Consider the following 26,239-nt stretch of genomic DNA (forward strand, 5'->3'; position numbering starts at 1 on the left):
ATCCAAGCCAGTCATTTTTTTTTTGTTTTCTAGGTATAAATTGGCCAACTAGTCAAAGAATTAGTCAATCTCAAAGAGGATGTGGGCAAAGGTTCCGGTCTTAGATATGATGACATTCATAATTTTGAAGCATTCTCTACACATCACAAAAAAATCACCTTTGTCTCAGTAAGTGAGGCTGGCAAGTCTAGGCTTGACAAGTGTCATGGCATTTTAGGTGTTAAATTCTTAATGAGGAGTGATATTATCTGAGTAATAGGATGAATGACTAGAATAGAGCATGACTATCCTGAGTTATCTTGGTTCTCCATCTTTGTGTTCCTGTGGGTTCTACTCACCTTTTCTCCAAGCTGTTGAAGGCTTCTCCTTTCAGGACTGAGTTTCCTGGTATGTGAATGCTGTTGTGATGGATATTGCTGTATGGCATCCAGGAATCTGGGTTTATCATCCTCTTGTTCATCCAATCTGTCTATCTGCATATCAGTGAAGAACAACACCCAAGATATTAGGAACTAGTTCACAAAAATTGCCTCCAGTAAGAATCCCAAACATTATCCTGTGATGTCTTGGACTAGTCTTCATCTTCTTCTATGTCTTTTTGAAGGGAATTTAGAGCAAGTTTCATTTAAGAAATTAATTCTGGACATTCTTTTAATCACTTGCTGCATTTCCTAGTGGTAATGTCAATAGAAAAGTCTCCTTTCTTTTGTTCTTTGATTTCTGGTCTTAAATCATATAGTTAACCAATTCATTCACATGTCCTAAAGATGTTGTAGACTGTGGTGTTCCTAAATTTAGTCTAGATGCTTTGGGTTTCCTATGAAATTCATATTGTTAAGAGCATTTTTAATATGGTGAAAGAAATGACCTTTGTGTCTTTGAGAGTGACATGAAAATGAAATCTGGATCTCCTGGATGAGAGAGGTCGGTTAGTTTACTGACTAGAAAGCAATACTCAGATTGGCCATAAATATCATATTTTAAGTATTGTTACTTAGGACATAATTACTTATGATTACTTATGTAATCAATTATTAAAATTGGGTCACTAGATTAGATCTCTCCCTTTTTCTCATGACTGTAATGCTTTTAATTTGAATCTCTGCTAGAGTACTGGGTTTTCTTATAGATGAGTCTTGTGTGAATATATAATATTTAGTTTTATATCACAGTCTTTCATTCTCAGCCACTTTCTCAGTCCGCCTGCCTACTTACTCATCATTGACAAACAAAGATCCAAATATCGAGCATTTACTTGCCATTTAATAAGCTCATTCCTACAGACCTGAGTCAATTTCCTACTCTGACTTGTCTTTTATATTATCTTGTAATCATCAATCTCTGACCTCTTTTATAAACTCTTGGGAAGAATAGTGAAATGATTTTGACTGGAAACCTGTTTGTTTGGACTTTATTTTTTTCCTCAGTTCTTTACACATCTTGCAGGAGCATGGGATATCCTCCTGCTTTTCACTGAGAAACATTTTTTCTTTTTTTTTCCAGAATAAAATACTGATGCAACCAACTAAGCAGTTAACTAAACCAAAGGAAGAGATTGCAAAAACTGCCACCATGGTTTAGTTTATTTGAAATACCTTCTATATATATGTTTTTGAAAGCAGTCCTTATATGGATAAGGAAGTTATCATATAGGCAGTTAGCCATCATGCAGTAGGAGAAGGGAAAAGGTATCTCTACTTTTCAAACCACTCCTTACATGAATTTAGTAGTCACGATTGTCTCAGAAGTCATGATGTGAAAGTGAAAGTTGGCTTTGGTAGGATGAGAGTTAAGTTTGGATGCTGACTAAGATTGATCTTCATCCCTGCGGGAGTGATTCATGACCCAGGATGCGTGGTTTGGTGACAGAATGACTGTCCAGAGCTGTCTCCCTTTCCTTCCCCTCTGGTGTTATTGCCTCTGCTCACCTCTTCTTCCTGCTGCTGAATGATGGTCTCAGCAACCCTTAACTTGCTTAGACTTGAATCGTGATATGAATAATATTGCAGTTTATTCTGTAATCCCTTTCTCAACCTTAGTCTTACTCAGTCTGTTCTCTTACTTATCATCACAAAACAAAGTCTTAGTAATCAAGAAATAGCTTTCCCACCTCTAATATTCCTAATATTGAAACCTGCCACCCTGAGCCACAGTCCCACACTTCAAACTGATGTCTTGGCCTCCACTCATTCATCTCTTTGAGTTCTCCTATAAAATCTTATAAAGGGTGTGGGAATGAGTTTCATTTGAAAACCAACATTCTGGACTCTTTATTCCCCTGCTTCTTCACTCACATAGTAAGCATGTTGGCAGGGAGTTTCCTGCCCTCCAACTCACCCAGTTCTCTGTTTTGTAAGGTATAAAATTACCAACCATCCAATGAGGATGTAGGCAAAGGTCTTTGGATATCCTATGACATTCTTAATTTTAAGCTTTCTCTATACATTGAAATTCAATCACTAGTCTAGAATTAACAATGGTTATCATAATTTAGGTTTTAATTGCTAAATGGGCAGTGATACATCAGAGAAAAGGATGAATGGCTAGCTTAGAGGATGACTATCCTGAGCTGTCTCCATTCTCTACTTTTGTTGTAGTTTTGGCTTTGCTCACCTTTTCTCCAAGTTGTTGAAGGCTTTTCCTTTGAGGACTGAGTTTCCTGGTAAGTGAATCCTGTTGTGATGGATATTGCTGTATCTTACTCAATAATCTTGGTTTATTATCGTCTTGCTCATTCCATCTGTCCTCCTATACATCAGTGCAGAAGAAAATCCCAGATATCAGGAAGTACCCACCACTTAAAATGCTCCACATGAATTGCCCTGAACCAGAGTCTCATTATCATCATCATCATCATCTTGTGATATTTGGTTCTCTTCTTAGTGATGTCCTGGAACTCTTCTACATATTGTTTTTAAAGAAATTTAAGGAGTTTTATTTTAATGACTCATTCGGGACTTTTTTAAAATCACTTGCTTCCTTTTCTAGTGGTAATTCCAGTAGGTGATTTCCTCCACTCCACATTTTTCAACCTTAATTTCTGGTTTTAAATCTTATAATAGTTAACATTAGCAGTCTTACAAATTTTATGAGCAATGGTGTTGCTAAGTTTAATGTTGGTGGTTTAGTTTTCCTATGAAATTCATATTTTTAAAGCATTTTTAATGTGATAAAAGAAATGACTTTTGTGTCCTTTGAGTGTGACATGAAAGTGAAATCTGACTTTCCAGGAGGACAGATAGGTTAAATTAATGACTAGCAACCAATGCTAGGATTGACCTCAGATATCAGATTTTAGTTATTAATTACTTATTAGACTGGAATATATTAATTACAAAGCATTTCTCCTTCCTGTTGAATTTCCTCTGGAGCACTGAGCTTTATTGTTCTTGAGTCCCATTGAGTCCCATTTATAGGATGGCATTTTATCATTTAGTCTTTCCTTCTCATCCACTTGTTCACTTAATCTATCTTTCTACTTACCATTGAAGAACAAAGACCCAAACATCAAGAAATTCATTGATGTTTAATATGCTCCCACCTATAGCCCTGAAGTAATGTCCCACTTCTCCTCCTTTTTTGTATTGGTCTGTCATAAATAATTTTGTTGATCTCCTTTACAAACTAATGGTAAGAATATTGAAATGAATTTGGCTAACAAATTTGACTCTTTGGACTTCATTGTTTCCCTCATTTCTTCACTCATTTCGTAGGAACATGGAGAGGTAACCTCTTTCCTTTCTTAAATATTTTTTTCCCAAAAATAAAATGTCTATTCAACCAATCAATCAACCAACCAATCGCCCATCCAATAAACAAGACTGAGAGAAGATGACAAAATTCTATAGAGGTTCAGTTAATTTGGGGTTCCTTTTACATCTCTGTTTTTAAAACCACTCTTTAATGGAGAAAGAAATAATCAGACTACCAGTAAAGTGTATGGGAAAGGTCCTTCCAAAGTCCATATCGTTTTGAGCTCTCATTGAATTTTATTTTTAAAGCATTCTCTACATGAAGAAAGAAGTTGCCATTACCTCAATAAGTATGACATGAAAGTGAAATCTGCGTTTGACAGGATGAGTGTTAGGTTTAGATGATGACCAGGAAGACTAGCATTGATCTCGGTATTTGTATTTTGGTAGTCAATTATTGAGGAGTAACACATTTGTGACCAAGGGTGGGAGAATTGGTTACAGAATGATTATGCAGAGCTTTCCTTCCCTTCTGCTGCTATTGTCTCTACTCATCCCCTTTCACTGCTGTCGAATAATGGTCTGAGCAGAAGTGAACTTGCGTATATGTGAGTCCTGTTACAATGAATAATTTTGCAATTTATCCTGGAAACTCTGCGTGTCAACCTCAGGCTCACTTTTTTTGTTAACTTCCCATTGATGAACCAAAGCCTCAGTAATTAAGAATATCTGTCCTATGTCTAATGCTCATACCTGCTACCCTGAGCCACAGTCTCACACTTCAAAATGTTGTCTTGGCCTCCTCTCATTAATCTTTTTGAGCTTTTCTACAAACTCTTGGAAGGAGTGTGGGAAGGACTTTGAGAACAAACATTCTGGACTTTCTTTTTTCTTATTCCTTTCTCATGGAATAAGCATGTTGATAATAGGTAGTCTCCTGCCATCCAAAAAAGTCATTGTTTTTTCTTTTTTCGGTATACATTGGCCAACTAGTCAAAGAATTAGTCAGTCTCAAAGAGGATGTGGGCAAAGGTTCCAGTCTTAGATACGTTGACATTCCTAATTTTGAAGCATTCTCTACACATCACAAAAAGTCACCTTTGTCTCAGTAAGTGAGGCTGGCAAGTCTAGGCTTGTCAAGGGTCATAGCATTTTAGGTGTTAACTTCTTAATGAGGAGTGATATTATCTGAGAAAAAGGATGAATGACTAGAATAGAGCAGGATAGTCATTATCCTGAGTTATCTTGGTTCTTCATCTTTGTGTTCCTGTGGGTTCTGCTCACCTTTTCTCCAAGCTGTTGCAGGCTTCTCCTTTCAGGACTGACTTTCCTGGTAAGTGAATCCTGTTGTGATGGATATTGCTGTATGGTATCCAGGAATCTGGGTTTATCATCCTCTTGTTCATCCAATCTGTCTATCTGCATATCAGTGAAGAACAACACCCAAGATATTAGGAACTAGTTCATAAAAATTGCCTCCAGTAAGAATCCCAAACATTATCCTGTGATGTCTTGGACTAGTCTTCATCTTCTTCTATGTCTTTTTGAAGGGAATTTAGAGCAAGTTTCATTTAAAAAATTCATTCTGGACATTCTTTTAATCACTTGCTGCATTTCCTAATGGTAATGTCAATAGAAAAGTCTCCTTTCTTTTGTTCTTTGATTTCCTGTCTTAAATCATGTAGTTAACAAATTCATTCACATGTCTTAAAGATCATGTAGTCTGTGGTGTTGCTAAATTGAGTCTACCTGCTTTGGGTTTCCTATGAAATTCATATTATTAAAAACATTCTTTATATGGTGAAAGCAATGACCTTTGTGTCTTTGAGAGTGACATGAAAATCAAATCTGGATCTACTGGATGAAAAAGCTGGGTTAGATTACTGACTAGAAAGCAATACTCAGATTGGCCTTAAATATCAACTTTTAAATATTTTTACTTAGGACATAATTACTTATGATTACTTATGTAAACAATTATTAAAATTGGGTCACTAGATTAGATCTCTCCCTTTTTCTCATGACTGTAGTGTTTTTAATTTGAATCTCTACTAGAGTATTGGGTTTTCTTATAGATGAGTCTTATGTGAATATATAATATTTAGTTTTATCTCACAGTCTTTCATTCTCAGCCACTTGCTCACTTAGTCTGCCTGCCTACTTACTCATCATTGAAAAACAAAGATCCAAATATCGAGCATTTACTTGCCATTTAAAAAGCTCATTCCTACAGACCTGAGTCAATTTCCTACTCTGACTTGTCTTTTATATTATCTTGTAATCATCAATCTCTGACCTCCTTTATAAACTCTTGGGAAGAATTTTGAAATGATTTTGACAGAAAGCCTGATTATTTGGACTTTATTTTTTTCCTCAGTTCTTTACCAATCTTGCAGGAGCATGGGATATCCTCCTGCTTTTCACTCAGAAACATTTTTTCTTTTTTTTTTTCCAGAATAAAGTACTGACTCAACCAACAAAGCAGTTAACTAAACCAAAGGAAAAGATGACAAAAACTGCCACCATGGTTCATTTAATTTGAAATACCTTTCATATATATATGCTTTTGAAAGCATTCCATATATGGATATTTTTTTTCCAGAAACAATACTGAATTAACCAACAAAGCAGTTAACTAAAGCAAAGGCAGAGATGGCAAAAACTGCCACCATGGTTCAGTTTATTTGAAATACCTTTTATATATATGTTTTTGAAAGCACTCCTTATATGGATAAGGAAGTTATCACATAAGCAGTTAGGCATCATGAGGTAGGAGAAGGGAAAAGATATCTCTACTTTTCAAACCACTCCTTACATGAATTTAGTAATCACGATTGCCTCAGAAGGCATGATATGAAAGTGAAACCTGGCTTTGGTAGGATGAGAGTTAAGTTTGGATGCTGATTAGGATTGATCTTCATCCATCGGGGAGTGATTCATGATCCAGGATGCGTGGTTTGGTGACAGAATGACTGTCCAGAGCTGTCTCCCTTTCCTTCCCCTCTGGTGTTTTTGCCTGTGCTCACCTCTTCTTCCTGCTGCTGAATGATGGTCTCAGCAACCCTTAACTTGCTTATAGTTGAATCATGATATGAAAAATATTGCAGTTTATCCTGGCATCCCTTTCTCATCCTTACTCTTACTCAGTCTGTCCTCTTACTTATCATTGCAAAACAAAGTCTTAGTAATCAAGAAATAGCTTTCCCACCTCTAATATTCCTAATATTGAAACCTGTCACCCTGAGCCACAGTCCCACACTTCAAACTGATGTCTTGGCCTCCACTCATTCATCTCTTTGAGCTCTCCTACAAAATCTTGTAAAGAGTGTGGGAATGAGTTTTATTTGAAAACTAACATTCTGGATTCTTTATTCCCCAGCTTCTTCAGTCACATAGTAGGCATGTTGGCAGGTAGTTTGCTGCCCGCCAACTCACCCAGTTCTCTGTTTTGTAGGTTTAAATTTACCAACCAACCAATGAGGATGTGTGCAAAGGTCTTTGGATATCCTATGACATTTCTAATTTTGAAGTATTCTCTATATATTGAAATTCACTCACTAGTCTAGAATTAACAATGGTTATCACATTTTAGTTTTTAGTTACTTAATGGGCAGTGATACATCAGAGGAAAATGATGAATGGCTAGCTTAGAGGATGACTATCCTGAGCTGTCTCCATTCTCTACTTTCGTGGTACTTTTGGATTTGCTCACCTTTTCTCCAAGTTGTTGAAGGCTTTTCCTTTGAGGACTGAGTTTCCTGGTCAGTGAATCCTGTTGTGATGGGTATTGCTGTATCTTATTCAGTAATCTTGGTTTATTATCGTCTTGCTCATTCCATCTGTCCTCCTATACATAAGTGCAGAAGAAAATCCCAGATATCAGGAAGTACCCACCACTTAAAATGCTCCACATGTATTGCCCTGAACCAGAGTCTCATTATCATCATCATCATCATCTTGTGATATTTGGTTCTCTTCTTAGTGATGTCCTGGAACTCTTCTACATATTGTTTTTAAAGAAATTTAAGGAGTTTTATTTTAAGAACTCATTCGGAACTTTTTTTAATCATTTGCTGCCTTTTCTAGTGGTAATGCCAGTAGATGATTTCCTCCTCTACACTTTTTTCACCATTAATTTCTGGTTTTAAATCTTATTTTAGTTAAAATTAGCTGTCTTACAAATTATATGAGCAATGGTATTGCTAAGTTTAGTCTTGGTGGTTTAGTTTTCATATGAAATTCATATTTTTAAAGCATTTTTTATCTGATGAAAGAAATGACTTTGGTGTCTTTTGAGTTTGACATGAAAGTGAAATCTGACATTACAGGTGGAGAGATAGGTTAATTTAATGACTAGCAACCAATGCTAGGATTGACCTCAGATATCAGTTTTTAGTTATTAATTACGTATTAGACAGGAATATATCAATTACAAAGGATTTCTCCTTCCTGTTGAATCTCCTCTGGAGCACTGAGCTTTCTTGTACTTGAGTCCCATAGTGTCCCACGTATACAATCGCGTTTTATCATTTAGTCTTTCTTTCTCATCCACTTGTTGACTTAATCTATCTTTCTACTTACTATTGAAGAACAAAGCCCCAAACATCAAGAAATTCATTGACATTTAATATGGTCACACCTATAGCCCTGAAGTAATGTCACACTTCTCCTTTTTGGTATTGGTCTGTCATCAATAATTTTGTTGATCTCCTTTACAAACTTATGGGAAGAATATTGAAATGAATTTGGCTAAAAAATTTGACTCCTTTGAACTTCATTTTTTCCCTCAATTCTTCATTCATTTCGTAGGAACATGGAGAGGTAAGCTCTTTCCTTTCTTAAATATTTTTTTTCTCAAAAATAAAATGTCTATTCAACCAACCAATTAACCAACCAATCACCCATCCAGTAAACCAGACTGAGAGAAGATGACAAACTGCTATAGAGGTTCAGTTAATTTGGGGTTCCTTTTACATCTCTGTTTTTAAAAGCACTCTTTAATGTAGAAAGAAATAACCAAACTACAAGTAAAGTACATAGGAAAGGTCCTTCCAAAGTCCATATTGTTTTGAGCTCTCATTGAATCTTTATTTTTAAAGTATTCTCTACATGAAGAAAGAAGTTGCTATTACTTCAATAAGTGTGACATGAAAGTCAAACCTGGCTTTGACAGGATGAGTGTTAGGTTTGGATGATGACCAGGAAGACTAGCACTGATCTCGGTATTTGTATTTTGGTAGTCACTTATCGAGGAGTAACACATCTGTGACCAAGGATTTGAGAATTGGTGACAGAATGACCATGCAGAGCTTTCCCTCCCTTCTGCTACTATTGGCTCTGCTCATCCCCTTTTCCTGCTGTCGAATAATGGTCTGAGCAGAAATGAACTTGCTTATATGTCAGTCCTGTTACAATGAATAATTTTATAATTTATCCTGGAAAATCTGGGTGTCGACCTCAGGCTCACTTTTTTATTTTACTTCCCATTGAGGAACCAAAGCCTCAGTAATTAAGAATACCTGTCCTATGTGTAATGCTCTTAACTATTACCCTGAGCCACAGTCCCACACTTCAAAATGTTGTCTTGGCCTCCTCTCATTAATCTTTTTGAGCTTTTATACAAACTCTTGGAAAGAGTGTGGGAAGGACTTTGGTTTGAGAACAAACATTCTGGACTTTCTTTTTTCTTATTCCTTACTCATGGAATAAGCATGTTGATAAGAGGTAGTCTCCTGCCATCCAAAAAAAGTCATTGTTTTTTCTTTTTTCGGTATACATTGGCCAACTAGTAAAAGAATTAGTCAATCTCAAAGAGGATGTGGGCACAGGTTCCGGTCTTAGATATGTTGACATTCATAATTTTGAAGCATTCTCTACACATCACAAAAAAGTCACCTTTGTCTCACTAAGTGAGGCTGGCAAGTCTAGGCTTGACAAGTGTCATAGCATTTTAGGTGTTAACTTCTTAATGAGGAGTGATATTATCTGCGAAAAAGGATGAATGACTAGAATAGAACATGACTATCCTGAGTTATCTTTGTTCTCCATCTTTGTGTTCCTGTGGGTTCTGCTCACCTTTTCTCCAAGCTGTTGCAGGCTTCTCCTTTCAGGTCTGAGTTTCCTGGTAAGTGAATCCTGTTGTGATGGATATTGCTGTATCTTATCCAGGAATCTGGGTTTATCATCCTCTTGTTCATCCAATCTGCCTATCTGCATATCAGTGAAGAACAACACACAAGATGTAGGAACTAGTTCACAAAAATTGCCTCCAGTAAGAATCCCAAACATTATCCTGTGATGTCTTGGACTAGTCTTTGTCTTCTTCTATGTCTTTTTGAAGGGAATTTAGAGAAAGTTTCATTTAAGAAATTAATTCTGGATATTCTTTTAATCACTTGCTGCATTTCCTAGTGGTAATGTCAATAGAAAAGTCTCCTTTCTTTTGTTCTTTGATTTCCTGTCTTAAATCATGTAGTTAACCAATTCATTCACATGTCTTAAAGATCACATAGTCTGTGTTGTTGCTAAATTTAGTCTAGGTGCTTTGGGTTTCCTATGAAGTTCATATTATTAAAAACATTCTTAATATGGTCAAAGAAATGACCTTTGTGTCTTTGAGAGTGACATCAAAATGAAATCTGGATCTACTAGAGGAGAGAGGTAGGTTAGATTACTGATTAGTAAGCAATACTCAGATTGGCCATAGATATCAACTTTTAAGTATTGTTACTTAGGACATAATTACTTATGATTACTTATGTAATCAATTATAAAAATTGGGTCACTAAATTAGATCTCTCCCTTTTTCTCATGACTGTAGTGCATTTAACTTGAATCTCTGCTTTAGTACTGGGTTTTCTTATAGATGAGTCTTGTGTGAATATATAATATTTAGTTTTATCTCACAGTCTTTCATTCTCAGCCACTTGCTCAGTCCACCTGCCTACTTACTCATCATTGACAAACAAAGATCCAAATATCGAGCATTTACTTGCCATTTAATAAGCTCATTCCTACAGACCTGAGTCAATTTCCTACTCTGACTTGTCTTTTATATTATCTTGTAATCATCAATCTCTGACCTCTTTTATAAACTCTTGGGAAGAATAATGAAATGATTTTGACTGGAAACCTGATTGTTTGGACTTTATTTTTTCCTCAGTTCTTTACCAATCTTGCAGGATCATGGGGTACCCTCCTGCTTTTCACTCAGAGACTTTTTTCTTTTTTTTCCTCAATTAAATACTGTATTAACCAACAAAGTAGTTAAGTAAACCGAAGGAAAAGATGGCAAAAACTGCCACCATGGTTCAGTTTATTTGAAATACATTTTATATATATGTTTTTGAAAGCACTCCTTATATAGATAAGGAAGTGACCACATAAGCAGTTAGCCATCATGAAGTAGGAGAAGGGAAAAGGTATCTATTTTTCAAACCACTCCTTACATGAATTTAGAAATCATGATTGCCTCAGAAGGCATGATATGAAAGTGAAACCTGGCTTTGGTAGGATGAGAGTTAAGTTTGGATGCTGATTAGGACTGATCTTCATGCATCGGGGAGTGATTCATGACCCAGGATGCGTGGTTTGGTGACAGAATGACTGTCCAGAGCTGTCTCCCTTTCCTTCCCCTCTGGTGTTATTGCCTCTGCTCACCTCTTCTTCCTGCTGCTGAATGATGGTCTCAGCAACCCTTAACTTGCTTATGTGTGAATCGTGATATGAATAATATTGCAGTTTATTCTGTAATCCCTTTCTCAACCTCAGTCTTACTCAGTCTGTCCTCTTAGTTATCATTGCGAAACAAAGTCTCAGTACTCAAGAAATAGCTTTCTCATCTCTAATATTCCTAATATTGAAACCTGCCACCCTGAGCCACAGTCCCATACTTCAAACTGATGTCTTGGCCTCCACTCATTCATCTCTTTGAGTTCTCCTACAAAATCTTGTAAAGAGTGTGGGAATGAGTTTCATTTGAAAACTAACATTCTGGACTCTTTATTCTCCTGCTTCTTCACTCACATAGTAGTCATGTTGGCAGATAGTTTCCTGCCCTGCAACTCACCCAGTTCTCAGTTTTGTAGGTATAAATTTACCAACCAGCGCATGAGGATGTGGGCAAAGGTCTTTGGATATCCTATGACTTTCCTAATTTTGAAGCATTCTGTATACATTGAAATTCACTCACTAGTCTAGAATTAACAATGGTTATCACATTTTAGGTTTTAGTTACTAAATGGGCAGTGATACATCAGAGAAAAGGATGAATGGCTAGCTTAGATAATGACTATCCTGAGCTGTCTGCATTCTCTACTTTTGTGGTACTTTTGGTTTTGCTCACGTTTTCTCCAATTTGTTGTAGGCTTTTCCCTTGAGGACTGACTTTCCTGGTAAGTGAATCCTAATGTGATGCATATTTCTGTATCTTACTCAGTAATCTTGGTTTATTATCATATTGCTCCTTCCATCTGTCTTCCTATACATCAGTGAAGAACAAAATCCCAGATATCAGGAAGTACCCACCACTTAAAATGCTCCACATGTATTGCCCTGAACCAGAGTCTCATTATCATCATCATCATCAACATCTAGTGATATCTTGGTCTCTTCTTAGTGATGTCCTGGAACTCTACTACATATTGTTTTTAAAAGAAATTTAAGGAGTTTTATTTTAATGACTCATTCGGGACTTTTTTAAATCACTTGCTGCCTTTTCTAGTGGTAATTCCAGTAGGTTATTTCCTCCTCTACGCTTTTTTCACCCTTAATTTCTGGTTTTAAATCTTATTATAGTTAACTATAGCAGTCTTACAAATTATATGAGCAATGGTGTTGCTAAGTTTAGTCTTGGTGGTTTAGTTTTCCTATGAAATTCATGTTTTTAAAGCATCCTTTTTATGATTAAAGAAATGACTTTTGTGTCTTTTGAGTTTGACATGAAAGTCAAGGAGGAGAGATAGGTTAATTTAATGACTAGCAACCAATGCTAGGATTGACCTCAGATATCAGTTTTTAGTTATTAATTATGTATTAGACAGGAATATATCAATTACAAAGCATTTCTCCTTCCTGTTGAATCTCCTCTGGAGAACTGAGCTTTATTGTTCTTGAGTCCCATAGAGTCCCATGTATAAAATCGAGTTTTATCATTTAACTTTCTTTCTCATCCACTTGTTCACTTAAGCTATCTTTCTACTTTCTTTTGAATAACAAAGCCCCAAACATCAAGAAATTCATTGACATTTAATATGCTCACACCTATAGCCCTGAAGTAATGTCCCACTTCTCCTCCTTTTTTGCATTGGTCTGTCATCAATAATTTTGTTGATCTCCTTTACAAACTTATGGGAAGAATATTGAAATGAATTTGGCTAAAAAATTTGACTCTTTGGACTTCATTTTTTCCCCTCATTTCTTCACTCATTTCGTAGGAACATGGAGAGGTAACCTCTTTCCTTTCTTAAATATTTTTTTTCTCAAAAATAAAATGTCTATTCAACCAACCAATCACCCATCCAGTAAACCAGACTGAGAGAAGATGACAAACTGCTATAGAGGTTCAGTTAATTTGGGGTTCCTTTTTCATCTCTGTTTTTAAAAGCACTCTTTAATGTAGAAAGAAATAACCAAACTACAAGTAAAGTACATGGGAAAGGTCCTTCCAAAGTCCATATAGTTTTGAGCTCTCATTGAATCTTTATTTTTATAGTATTCTCTACATGATGAAAGAAGTTGCCATTACCTCAATGAGTGTGACATGAAAGTCAAACCTGGCTTTGACAGGATGAGTGTTAGGTTTGGATGATGACCAGGAAGACTAGCATTGATCTCGGTATTTGTATTTTGGTAGTCCCTTATTGAGGAGTAACATATTTGTGACCAAGGAGGAATGAATTGGTGACAGAATGACTATGCAGACCTTTCCCTCCCTTCTGCTGCTATTGTCTCTACTCATCCCCTTTTCTTGCTGTCCAATAATGGTCTGAGCAGAAATGAACTAGCTTATATGTGAGTCCTGTTACCATGAATAATTTTGCAATTCATCCTGGAAACTCTGGGTGTCAATCTCAGGCTCACTTTTTTTTTTTTACTTCCCATTGAGGAACCACAGCCTCAGTAATTAAGAATACCTGTCCTATGTGTAATGCTCATACCTATTACCCTGAGCCCCAGTCCCACACTTCAAAATGTTGTCTTGGCCTTCTCTCATTAATCTTTTTGAGCTTTTCTACAAACTCTTGCAAAGAGTGTGGAAATGAGTTTGCTTTGACAACAAACATTCTGGACCTTCTTTTTTCTTATTCTTCACTCATGCAATAAGCATGTTGATAATAGGTAGTCTCCTGCCATCCAAGCCAGTCATTGTTTTTTGTTTTCTAGGTATAAATTGGCCAACTAGTCAAAGAATTAGTCAGTCTCAAAGAGGATGTGGGCAAAGGTTCCAGTCTTAGATATGTTGACATTCCTAATTTTGAAGCATTCTCTACACATCACAAAAAGTCACCTTTGTCTCAGTAAGTGAGGCTGGCAAGTCTAGGCTTGACAAGGGTCATAGCATTTTAGGTGTTAAATTCTTAATGAGGAGTAATATTATCTGAGAAAAAGGATGAATGACTAGAATAGAGCATGAGTATCTTGAGTTATCTTGGCTCTCCATCTTTGTGTTCCTTTGGGTTCTGCTCACCTTTTCTCCAAGCTGTTGAAGGCTTCTCCTTTCAGGACTGAGTTTTCTGGTAAGTGAATCCTGTTGTGATGGATATTGCTGTATGGTATCCAGGAATCTGGGCTTATCATCCTGTTGTTCATGTAATTTGTCTATCTGTAAATCAGTGAAGAACAACACCCAAAATATCAGGAACTAGTTCACAAATTTGCCTCCAGTAAGTATCCCAAACATCATCCTGTGATGTATTCAACTCATCTTAGACTTCTATCTCCTTTTCAAAGGAATGTAGAAACAGTTTCATTTAAAAAATTTATTATGGACTTTCTTTTAATCACTTGCTGCATTTTCTAGTAAAATTGTCAATAGAAAAGTCTACTTTCTTTTGTTCTTTGCATTCCAATCATAAATCATATAGTTAGCCAATTCATTCACATGTCTTAAATATCTTAAAGAACACGTAGTCTGTGATGTTGCTAAATTTAGTCTAGGTGCTTTGGGTTTCCTATGAAATTTATATTATTAAAAGCATTCTTAATATGGTGAAAGAAGTGACCTTTGTGTCTTTGAGAGTGATATGAAAATGAAATCTGGATCTACTGGAGGAGAGAGGTTATGTATGATTACTTATGTAATTTGTTATAAAAATTAGTTATAAATATTGGGTCACTAGATTAGATTTCTTCCTTTTTCTCATGACTGTAGTGCTTTTAACTTGAATCTCTGCTAGAGTACTGGGTTTTCTTATAGATGAGTCCTGTCTCAATATATAATATTTAGTTTTATCCCACAGTGTTTCCTTCTCAGCCACTTGCTCACTTCATCTGCCTGCCTACTGTTCTCCTATACATCAGTGAAGAACAAAATCCCAGATAGCAAGAAGTACCCACCACTTAAAATGCTCCACATATATTGCCCTGAACCAGCATCTTATACATCATCTTGTGATATCTGGATCTGTTGTTAGGAATGTCCTGGAACTCTTCTACAAATTGTTTTTAAAGAAATTTAAGGAGTTTCATTTTAAAAATTCATTCTGGACTTTTTTTTTTTTAATCTCTTGATTCCTTTTCTAGTGGTAATGCCAGTTGCTGATTTCCTCCTCTCCACTTTTTGTCACCCTTATTTTCTGGTCTTAAATCTTTTTATAGTTAACCTTAGCAGTTTTAAAAATTATGTGAGCAATGTTTTTGCTAAGTTTAGTCTAGGTGGTTTAGGTTTCCTATGAAACTCATATTTTTAAAGCATTTTTAATGTGATGAAAGAAATGACTTTTGTGTCTTTTGTGTGTGACAGGAAAGTGAAATTTGACTTTACCAGGAGGATAGATAGGTTAATTTAATGACCAGTAACCAATGCTAGGATTGACCTCAGATATCAGCTTTTAGTTATTAATTACTTATTAGACAGGAATATATCAATTACAAAGCATTTCTCCTTCCTGTTGAATCTCCTCCGGAGCATTGAGCTTTATTGCACTTGAGTCCCATAGAGTCCCATGTATAAAATCGCATTTTATCATTTAGTCTTTCTTTCTCATCTACTTGTTCACTTAATCTGTCTTTCTACTTACCATGAAGAACAAAGCCCAAACATCAAGAAATTCATTGACGTTTAATATGCTCACACCTATAGCTCTGAAGTAATGTCCCACTTCTCCTCCTTTTTTGTTTTGGTCTGTCATCAATAATTTTGTTGATCTCCTTTACAAACTTATGGGAAGAATATTGAAATGAATTTGGCTAAAAACTTTGACTCTTTGGACTTCATTTTTCCTTCAATTCTTCACTCATTTGGTAGGAACACGGAGAGGTAACCTCTTGCCTTTCTTAAATTTTTTTTTCCAAAAATAAAATGTCTATTCAACCAACCAATCAACCAACCAATCACCCATCCAGTAAACCATACACAGAGAAGATGACCAACTGTTTAGAAGTTCAGTTAATTTGGGGTTCCTTTTACATCTCTGTTTTTAAAAGCACTCTTTAATGGAGAAAGAAATAACCAAACTAGCAGTAAAGTATGTGGAAAATGTCCTTCCAAAGTCTATATAGTTTTGAGCTCTCATTGAATCTTTATTTTTAAAGTATTCTCTACATGAAGAAAGAAGTTGCCATTACCTAAAATAAGTGTGACATGAAAGAGAAACCTCGGATGATTGTTATGTTTGAATGATTACCAGGAAGACTAGCATTGATCTCGGTTATTGGATTTTGGTTGTCATTTACTGCGGAGTATCACATTTGTGACCAAGAATGGAAGAGTTTGTGACAGAATGACTATGTAGAGCTTTCCCTCCCTTCTGCTACACTGGCTCTACTCATTGTCTTTTCCTGCTGTCAAATAATGGTCTGAGCAGAACTGAACTTGCTTATATGTGAGTCCTGTTACAATGAATAATTTTTCTATTTATCCTGGAAACTCTGGTTCTCAACTGCAGGCTCACTTTTTTTTTTCACTTCCCATTGAGGAACCAAAGCATCAGTTATTAAGAATACCTGTCCTATGTGTAATGCTGAAACCTGTTACCCTGAGCCACAGTTGCCCACTTCAGAATGATTTCTTGGCCTCCTCTCATCAAACATTTTGAGCTTTTCTACAAACTCTTGCAAAGAGTGTGGGAATGAGTTTGGTTTTAGAACAAACATTCTGGACTTTCTTTTTTCTTACTTCTGCACTCATGCAATAAGCATGTTGATAATAGGTAGTCTCTTGCTATCCAAGACACTCAGTTTTCTTTTTTTTCTAGGTGTAAATTGGCGAACTGATCAAAGAATTAGTCAATCTCAAAGAGGATGTGGGCAAAGGTTCCGGTCTTAGATATGATGACATTCATAATTTTGAAGCATTCTCTACACATCACCAAAAGTCACCTTTGTCTCAGTAAGTGAGTCTGGAAAGTCTAGGCTTGACAAGGGTCATAGCATTTTAGGTGTTAAATTCTTAATGGGGAGTGATATTATCTGAGAAAAAGGATGAATGACTATACTAGAGAATGACTATCCTGAGTTATCTTTGTTCTCCATCTTTGTGGTCCTGTGGGTTCTGCTCACCTTTTCTCCAAGCTGTTGAAGGCTTCTCCTTTCAGGACTGAGTTTCCTGGTAAGTGAATCCTGTTGTGATGGATATTGCTGTATCTTATCCAGAAATCTGATTTTATCATCCTCTTGTTCATCCAGTCTGTCTATCTACATATCAGTGAAGAACAACACCCCATATATTAGGAACTAGTTCACAAAAATTGCCTCTAGTAAGAATCCCAAACATTATCCTGTGATGTCTTGGACTGTCCTGAGACTTCCTCTATCTCTTTTTTAAGGGAATTTAGAGTGAGTTTCATTTAAAAAATTCATTCTGGACATTATTTTAATCACTTGCTGCATTTCCTAGTGGTAATGTCAATAGAAAAGTCTCCTTTCTTTTGTTCTTTGATTTCCAGTCTTAAATCATGTAGTTAGCCAATTCATTCACATGTCTTAAAGTTCACATAGTCTGTGGCGTTGCTAAATTTAGTCTAGGTGCTTTGGGTTTCCTGTGAAGTTCATATTATTAAAAGCATTCTTAATATGGTGAAGGAAATGACCCTTGTGTCTGAGAGTGACATGAAAATGAAATCTGGATCTACTAGAAGAGAGAGGTAGGTTAGTTTACTGACTAGTAAGCAATACTCAGATTGGCCTTAGATATCAACTTTTAAGTATTGTTACTTAGAACAAAATTACTTATGATTACTTATGCAATCAATTACAAACAATGGATCACTAGATTATAAATTGCCGAGATTTCTCCCTGTTTCTCATGACTGTAGTGCTTTTAACTTGAATCTCTGCTAGAGTACTGGGTTTTCTTATAGATGAGTGCTGTCTCAATATGTAATATTTAGTTTTATCCCACATTGTTTCCTTCTCAGCCACTTGCTCACTTAGTCTGCCTGCCTACTTACTCAACATTGAAAAACAAAGATCCAAATATTGAGCATTTCCTTGCCATTTAATAAGCTCACTCCTACAGACCTGAGTCATTTTCCTATTCCGACTTGTCTTTTACATTATCTTGTAATTATCAATCTCTGACCTCTTTTATAAACTCTTGGGAAGAATATTGAAATGATTTTGACTGGAAACCTGATTATTTGGACTTTATTTTTTTCTTCAGTTCTTTACCCATCTTGCAGGAACATGGGGTACCCTCCTGCCTTTCATTCAGAAACATTTTTTCCTTGTTTTTCTAGAATAAAATACCGAGTTTTTGTTTCTCACTGATAAGTAAGAGGACAGACTGAGTAAGCCTGAGGGTGAGAAAAGGATGCCAGGATAAACTGCAATATTATTCATATTACGATTCACCTACACGCAAGTTAAGGTTTGCTCAGACCATGTTTCAGCAGTCGGAAGAAGAGATGAGCAGAGGCAATAACAGCAGAGGGGAAGGAAAGGGAGATAGCTCTGGACAGTCATTCTGTCACCAAACCACCCATCCTTGGTTGTGAACCACTCCTCAATTGATGAAGATTAATCCTAGTCAGCATCCAAACTTAACTCTCATCCTACCAAAGCCAGGTTTCACTTTCACATCATGCCTTCTGAGGCAATCGTGATTTCTTTATTCATGTAAGGGGAGCTTTGAAAAATAGAGATACCTTTTCCCTTCTCCTACTTCATGATGGCTAACTGCTTATGTGATAACTTCCTTATCCATATAAGGATTGCTTTCAAAAACATATGTATGTAAGGTATTTCAAATAAACTGAACCATGGTGGTAGTTTTTGCCATCTCTTCCTTTGGTTTAGTTAACTGCTTTGTGATGGATGTCTTATGAATCTGATCCTGGAGTCTCTGTTTCTCATCTTTTTCATTTTCCTATATATAAATGGAGTACAAAACCCCAGATAGTAGGAAGATTCTGCTCCTTAAAGTGTTCCCAAGTATTATTGTGAGCAAGGGTCCCACACATCATCCTGTGACTTCTTGGCATATTCTTATCAGTGCCTTTGACCTCTTCTATAAACTTTTTAATGCAATCTAGAGTGAGTTTCATTTAAAAAAACTTATCATGGGCCGGCTAGTTGGTGAAGTGGATAGAGCATTGACCCTGGAGTCAGGAGTACCTGAGTTCAAATCCAGCCTCAGACACTTCATAATTACCTAGCTCTGTGGCCTTGCGCAAGTCACTTAACCCCTTTGCCTTGCAAAAAAACCTAAAAAAAAAACCTCATCATGGATTTTTATTTAAAAATCACTTCCCATCCTTCCTAGTGGTGATTTGGATAGGTAGTTTCCTGCTCTTCACTTCCACTCCTTTGTGCATTGATTTCCTCCCTTATATCATATAGTTAACCAATTCATTTGCCATCCTTAAAACTGGTATGAGCAATGGTGATGCTAAATTTAGGGGTTTTTTTTTTGTTTTTTTTTCAGTTTTTGCAAGGCAATGGGGTTACGTGGCTTGCCCAAGGCCACATGTCTAGGTAATTCTTAAGTGTCTGAGGCTGGATTTGAACTCAGGTACTCCTGACTCCAGGGCCAGTGCTCTATCCACTGTGCCTAGCCACCCCTAAATTTAGTTTTAAGTGGTTTGGGTGTCCCATTGAAATTCATATTGAGAAAGATTTGATCTTTATGTCTTTGAATGTGATATGAAAGTGAAATCTGTTTTTGACACGAGCAGAGTAGGTTAATTTGCTGATGAACAATCCTAGGATTGACTCTGATATTAGCTTTTATATATTAATAACTTAATAAGCAGGGATGTATCAATTACAAAGAATGGGCTTGGAAAGATTGGAAAATGTTTGCCCAGAATTCTCTCACATTCTCACCACCATGGTGCTTTTAGCTTGGCTTACCTTTTCTGCTTGCTCTTGAATCTCCTCTGGAGCACCACTGTTTCTTAGAGAGGTGTCCCATTGCAATATATGATATTGAGGTTTAGCCCATAATGTTTCCTTCTCATCCATTTGCTCACTTACTCTGAATTCCTACTCACCATTGGAGAACAAAGACCCAAATATCGGGAATTTACATGCCATTTAACATGCCCACACCTATAACCCTGAGCCAGTATCATATTTTTTTTTCTCTTATGTGCTTCTCTGCAGTCAGCATTCATTTTGACCTCTTTTACAAACTCCTGGCACAAATATTGAAATGAGTTTGGTTGGAAAACTAATTGTTTGGACTTCATTTTTTTCCTCAGTTCTTTACACATCTTGTTGAAACATAGGGAGATGTTCTACTGCCTTTCACTCTTAAACGTCTTTTCATTTTCCACAATTAAAATATCCATAACTAAATGGAGGAAGAAAGATGGCAAAAACTGCTACCCTGGTCCAGTTAATTTGGGATTCTTTTTACATCTATATTTTTAAAAGCACTCCTTACATGTCCAAAGAAGTGACCAAACATCCAGTTAGCCAAAATCAAATAGGAGATGGCAAAACCTACTTCCAAAATCCATGTGGGTAAGTATCTTGCTTTAAATCTATATTTTAAAGCATTCTGGAGAAAAAAGCCACCATTTTTCTCAGAAGGTGTGACATGAAAGTGGAATCTGTCTTTTGGTAGGATGCCAGTTAGGCTTGCATTTTAATTATGTAGACTAGGATTGAGCTTGGTCATTGAATTTTAGAAGTTAGTTACGTATTGGAGAGTGATACAATTGTGACCAAGGATGGATGACCTAGTGACAGAATGACTGTCCAGTCTGTCCTTTTGTTCATCACTGAGGAACAAATTCTCAATAATCAGGAAATATCCCACCTCTAATGTTCATACCTATCACCCTGAGCCACCATCTCTTTGAGCCTCTCCTACAATCTCTTTCCAAGAATATGGGCGTGACTTTGGTTTGAAAACTAATTCAGGACTTTCTTTTTTCTTCTTCACTCACATAGTAGTCATATTGGTAGGTAGTCTCTTGATCTCCAACTCACTGATTTTCCCTTTTTTTTCTAAGAATAAATTGTTCAATTAACCAAGGAATTAGCCTCAAAGAGAATGTGAGCCAAGATGATGTCAAGTGTCCAGGTCTTTGGGTGTTCTATGGCAGTTACATGTACAAAGAAGTGACCTTTGTTGGATTTTAAATATTAGATACTTAATGTTTAATGACACATCAGAGAAAAAGGATGAATGACTAGATTAGAAAATGACTATCCTTAGCTGTCTCCATTTTCTGCCTTTGTGGTACACTCAGCTCTGCTCACCTTTTCTGTCTGCTCTTTTTTTTTTTTACAAGTGAGTCCTATTGGGATGAATATTGTTTCATCTTATTCTGGTTTATAGTTTTGTAATTTTCTTGCTCATTTCTCTCTACACATTATTAAAGATCAAAAGTCCAGACATCAGGAAGAACCTGCTGCCTAAAGTGCTCACATTTATTATTTTAAGTCAGAGTCCCACACATTCAACATGTGATGTCTTGGTCTATTCTCATAGGTCTGCTTTGACCTTTTTTACACACTTTTTTAAAAAGAGCATTGTATTAAGTTTCATTTTAAAAAATTGATTCCTTTTTTAATCACTTCCTCAGTTCCCTAGTGGATATGTGGTTTGGAAATCTCTTGCCCTCCACTTCCATTCTTTTGTCCATTGATTTCCAGGTTTTAATCAAATAGCTAACTAATTAGCTAACCTCAGAGAGGATGTTTGCAATGGTACTGATAAATCCAAAAGGTTTTGAGTGTTCTATGAAATTCATATTTTTAGAAGCATTCCCTACAAGGAGAATGAAGTCACCTTTTTGTCACTGAGTATGAAATGAAAGTGATTTCTCTCTTTGATAGTAGGAGAAGTAGGTTTGGTGGCTGACCCAGCAATCCTATGATTGACCCATATCATTGGAAATTAGGCATTAGTTTATTGATGGTCAGGGATCTGTCATTCTTAAAGAATGAATACTAGATTAGAAAACATTTGCCCAGAGCTAGCCCCTTTACTCACCAGTATGATATTCTTTATTACACTGTCCTTTTCTTCTTTCAGTTGAATCTCCTCTACAATACTGGGTTTTCTTGAAGATGAATCCTGTTGAGATTTATAATATTGTGTATTATCCCGTAGTCTTTCCATTTCACCCACTTGCTCACTAAATCTGTGTTCTACTCGATATTGAGGGTAAAAGTCCCAAAATCAAGAATTACATGTCATTTAAATTGCTCACACATTCAGGCCTGAGCCAGTGTTCCATACTTTCTCTTCCTATATCTTGGCCTGCAGTCGTCAATGTTTTGACCTGTTCTACAAATTCTTAGAACAACACTGAAATGAATTTGCCTGGGAAACTGACTGTTTAGACTGTTTTTTTCCTACTTCTTTACTCATGTTATTAGAACATGGGGAGATAACCTGCCTTTACTAGTGTTGTCCGAACATGGAAGATGACCTTCTGCCTTTCACTTAAGTGTTTTTTTTCCCCTGGGAATAAAATATCCAACCAACCAGTTGATCAGACAGAGAGGAGAGGTAAAAAGGTGCTGCCATTGTCCAGTTAATTTGGAGTTCCTTTATATCTTTGTTTTTTAAAAGCACTCCTTTATATGGATAAAGAAATGACTAAGCAAACAGTTAGCCAACCTCAAATAGGAGAAGGTAAAATGTACTTCTAAAATCCATGTAGTTTGGAGCTCTCATTTAATGAGTATTTTTCAAAGTACTCCCTACTTGAAGAAATAAGTCACCTTTACCTTATAGGTATGATATGAAAGTGAAACCTGATTTTGGTAAATGAGAATTAGGTTTGGATTTTGATTAGGAAGACTTGAATTAATCTTGGTCATTGAATTTTAGAAGTTACTTATTGGAGAGTTATACATTTGTGCTCAAGAATGGTGTCCGGAGCTGTTTCCTTTCCCTTCTGGCTCTGCTCACCTTTTCTTGCTGTTGGATGATGTTCTCAGCAGCACTGAGCTTGCTTGTACATGAGTCCTGTTGCAATAAATAATATTGCATCTTACCCTGGAAGCTGGTTATCATCTTTAGTCTCATTCAACCTGTCCTAATTATCATCTTAATAAAACCCCAGACATCAGGAATTACCTGCCACTTAAAATGCTCACACTTCTTGTCTTGAGTCAGAGTTCTATCTCATCATGTGACAGCTTAGCCTCTTTTCTTCAATCTCTTTACCTTTTAGTTTTTTTTAAACTTTAAGAAATTTATTTAAAGTACAAGATGTTTGACTTGATGGGAAAACTAAGAAAAAATTTCTTTGTAGTAATTTTTCCCTACTCAGTCACAGAGATTGCCCTACATGTTATAGCTATGCACAAAAAATTGTCTTTTTAAAAAAGAAAAACATTGAAATTATCTAATCAAACAAGGTGTGTAAGGGATGAAAGAAAAATAACTTACTGGAATATAAAGATAGAATGTTGAATGAGCATGCCTCTAATGGAGAAAAAAGGAATATTTTCATAGAACCAGCTTTTTTTTCCCACCTCCCCATCTTCATCTGATGTTGAACAAAGTATACCATCAGGCATTTAGTTAAAAAATACACATTTAACCTGTACACATACACCAATTACTTTATGTACAATAAAAGGGGGAAGGGAATTCCAGAAGAGAGAAAACTATTCTCTAGAAGTCAGAATGTGGATGAACCAAATCTTGGTTTTCTAATTGTGAATATATTTTATTGGGAACATAGTTCTGGAGTGGAGTTGCAGGTTCTCTTTTTAGTAAACACCTCCTGTCTGCTGATGGATTACATGAATTGTATCTTCATCTTCCATGTCCAACTGTGCAGGTGTATCTCTTTTATTGATTGGTAGCCCATCAAATTGTAATCCGTTCTGTCTCATTGACAATCCCTGTCATTCACAATAGGCTTTCATTAGTTTACTAAGTGATGGGTGCCTCTTCATCTTAAATTGTACCACCAAACCATCTTGCCCTGCCACTTTCAAATTAATGTGGTCATTACTTTTAGTCTTGACTCCTTCCTTCGGCTTTTCACTGGCCATGTTGAATTTGGGGTGGGGGATCTCTCAACTGCTGTTTCACAAAAGATGCACCAGGATGGTGTGTTCCAAGGGAATGAGGAAGGGAGGGTGAAAGAGAAGAAACAGCAGCAGGATCAGGAGGAAGATGATGGAGGTGATGGTAAAAGGAAGAGGAAAAGAAGGAGAAGGATGAGGATACAGAGGAAGAGGAGAATAAGAGTAGGATGAGAGGAGGGGCTCTCCACCTTTTCTAAAATCTCTTGCAAAGGAAATTATTATGAGTTTGGTTCTAAAAATTATTGTGTCTTGACTTTCCTTTTCTTCACTTCCTCACTCATGTATTAGGAATCAGGATTTGTAACCTGCTGCCCTTCTCTCCCACTCATTCCTTCTTTAGGGTCTTTCTAGAAACCAATCAATAACCCAATCAATCAGTTGGCCAAACTCAAATAAGGTGATGGATAAAGGTGGTACCAGGACCAGTTGGTTTGGGGCTCCATTTAGATCAATACTTTAAACAGTGTTCTCTGTATGGAGAAAGAAGTCACCTTTAATTCAGTGAGTATGACATGAAAGTGAAATCTGGCTTTGGTAGATGGATAGGGATTTATCTTTGTCATAGGATTTTAGGTATTAAAGACTTATAGATGTATTACTGGGCAGTGATACATTTGTGACATGGGTAGCTAAATTACAGAATGACTTTCCAGTGATGTCCCCCTTCCCACCACTGATTTGCTTGTCTATGCTCACCTTTTCTCTAGGCTTGTGGATCTTCACATCAGCACTGAGCTTTCTTGTAGTTGAGCTCCATGGCGATGGATAATATTGTGTCTTCTCCCAGCTTTGTTGGAGCTTATCTCTTGACATATACAATCTGTCCTCCTACTCATCATTGAAGAACAAAGCCTCAGACATCAAGAATTAAATGTGAGCTAAAATACTCACTCTCCATCCCACGGTATCTTGACCTGTTCTCATCAATTTCTTTGACTTCTTCTATAAACTTTTATCTTTTTTGGTTTTTGTAAGGCACTGGGGTTACATGACTTGCCCAAGGTCACATAGGTAGGTAATTATTAAGCACCTGAGGCTGAATTTGAACTCAATTTCCTCTTGGCTCCAGGGCCAGTGCTCTATCCACTGCTCCACCTAGGTACCCCACATCTATAAACTTCTAAAAAACACCGGAGTGAGTTTGGTTGGAAAACTGACTTGTGACTTTCTCTTTTCATATTTCCTCAAATAGGAATGGGTAAGCATTTTTTCTGCACTCCACTACCATTTCCTTTTGTTTCCAACTGGAAAACATGCTATCAACCAATCATCTGGCTAACTTCAAAAAGACTGAGGGAAAGACTTATTCTAGATAGATGGTTAGGGGCTTCTATTTAATCAACATTTTTAAAAGGGCTATCTACATGAAGAAGTAGCCTTTACCTCAGTGAGTTTGACATGAGAATAAACCTATCTTTGGTAGGAGGATAAGGGATGGTTGGATATTGAACTGAACATCTAGAATTATCATTGTCATTGGATTATGGATATCAGTTACTAACTAGGGAGTGATTTCCATGTGACAAAGGATGGATGGCTAGTTTGAAGAATGGTTGTCCAGAAGTGTTCCCCTTTCCCTATTGTGGTTCTCTTTGGTCTGTTCACCTTTTCTGCCAGTTGTTGGATTTTCTTCTCAGCAGAACTGAGTTTTCCTTGTAGGTGAGTATGATTGAAATGGAAAATAATGTATCTTATGTGGGATAATTTGATCTTCCTCCAAGAGCTCATTCAATCTGTCTTTCTACTTGTCATTGAAGAACAAAACCTCAAACGTTTAAGAATTGCCTATGATCTAAAATGATCATCTACATCACCTGTAATCTCTATCCTGTGATTTGGACTCAATTGCTCTGTATTCCTGTTAATCATTGAAGAACAAA

At 36.4% G+C, this 26,239-nt stretch overlaps 2 protein-coding genes across 2 annotated transcripts in view; both read right to left on the minus strand.

Moving 5' to 3' along the window:
* Positions 1-280: 280 nt before the first annotated feature.
* On the minus strand, positions 281-22,428 carry LOC141506202 (uncharacterized). The gene is made up of 9 exons (XM_074212784.1): positions 22,300-22,428; positions 20,205-20,336; positions 17,412-17,546; positions 14,380-14,514; positions 9,768-9,902; positions 7,405-7,539; positions 4,977-5,111; positions 2,614-2,748; positions 281-473 (listed from the first exon to the last, which is right to left on the minus strand). Exons 1-9 carry the CDS (start codon positions 22,426-22,428, stop codon positions 285-287), a joined length of 1,260 nt encoding a protein of 419 aa, XP_074068885.1. The 3' UTR covers positions 281-284.
* Positions 22,429-23,876: 1,448 nt separating this feature from the next.
* The window catches only part of LOC141497379 (uncharacterized), a 53,348-nt gene continuing 50,985 nt past the window's right edge, over positions 23,877-26,239 (minus strand). Inside the window, exons 16-17 of the mRNA XM_074200025.1 lie at positions 25,056-25,187; positions 23,877-24,170 (exon numbers count right to left, since the gene is read on the minus strand). Coding sequence (XP_074056126.1) covers positions 24,036-24,170; positions 25,056-25,187 — 267 coding nt within the window. The 3' untranslated portion in view covers positions 23,877-24,035. The remainder of the gene's footprint in view (positions 24,171-25,055; positions 25,188-26,239) is intronic.

This window comes from Macrotis lagotis, chromosome 1 (genome assembly GCF_037893015.1).
Source record: "Macrotis lagotis isolate mMagLag1 chromosome 1, bilby.v1.9.chrom.fasta, whole genome shotgun sequence".
In the NCBI taxonomy this organism is placed as follows: domain Eukaryota; kingdom Metazoa; phylum Chordata; class Mammalia; order Peramelemorphia; family Peramelidae; genus Macrotis; species Macrotis lagotis.

Coding starts and splice junctions, on each gene's coding strand:
- LOC141506202 (XM_074212784.1), bottom strand. CDS start 22,428: ATGGAAAGACTACGGGATAATACACAATATTATAAATCTCAACAGGAT. Junction 7,540..9,767: donor TGCAACAGCTTGGAGAAAAG/GTGAGCAGAACC, acceptor ACTTATGTATAG/GAGGACAGATGGAATGAGCA. Junction 2,749..4,976: donor TGCAACAGCTTGGAGAAAAG/GTGAGCAGAACC, acceptor ACTGATGTATAG/GAGGACAGATGGAATGAGCA.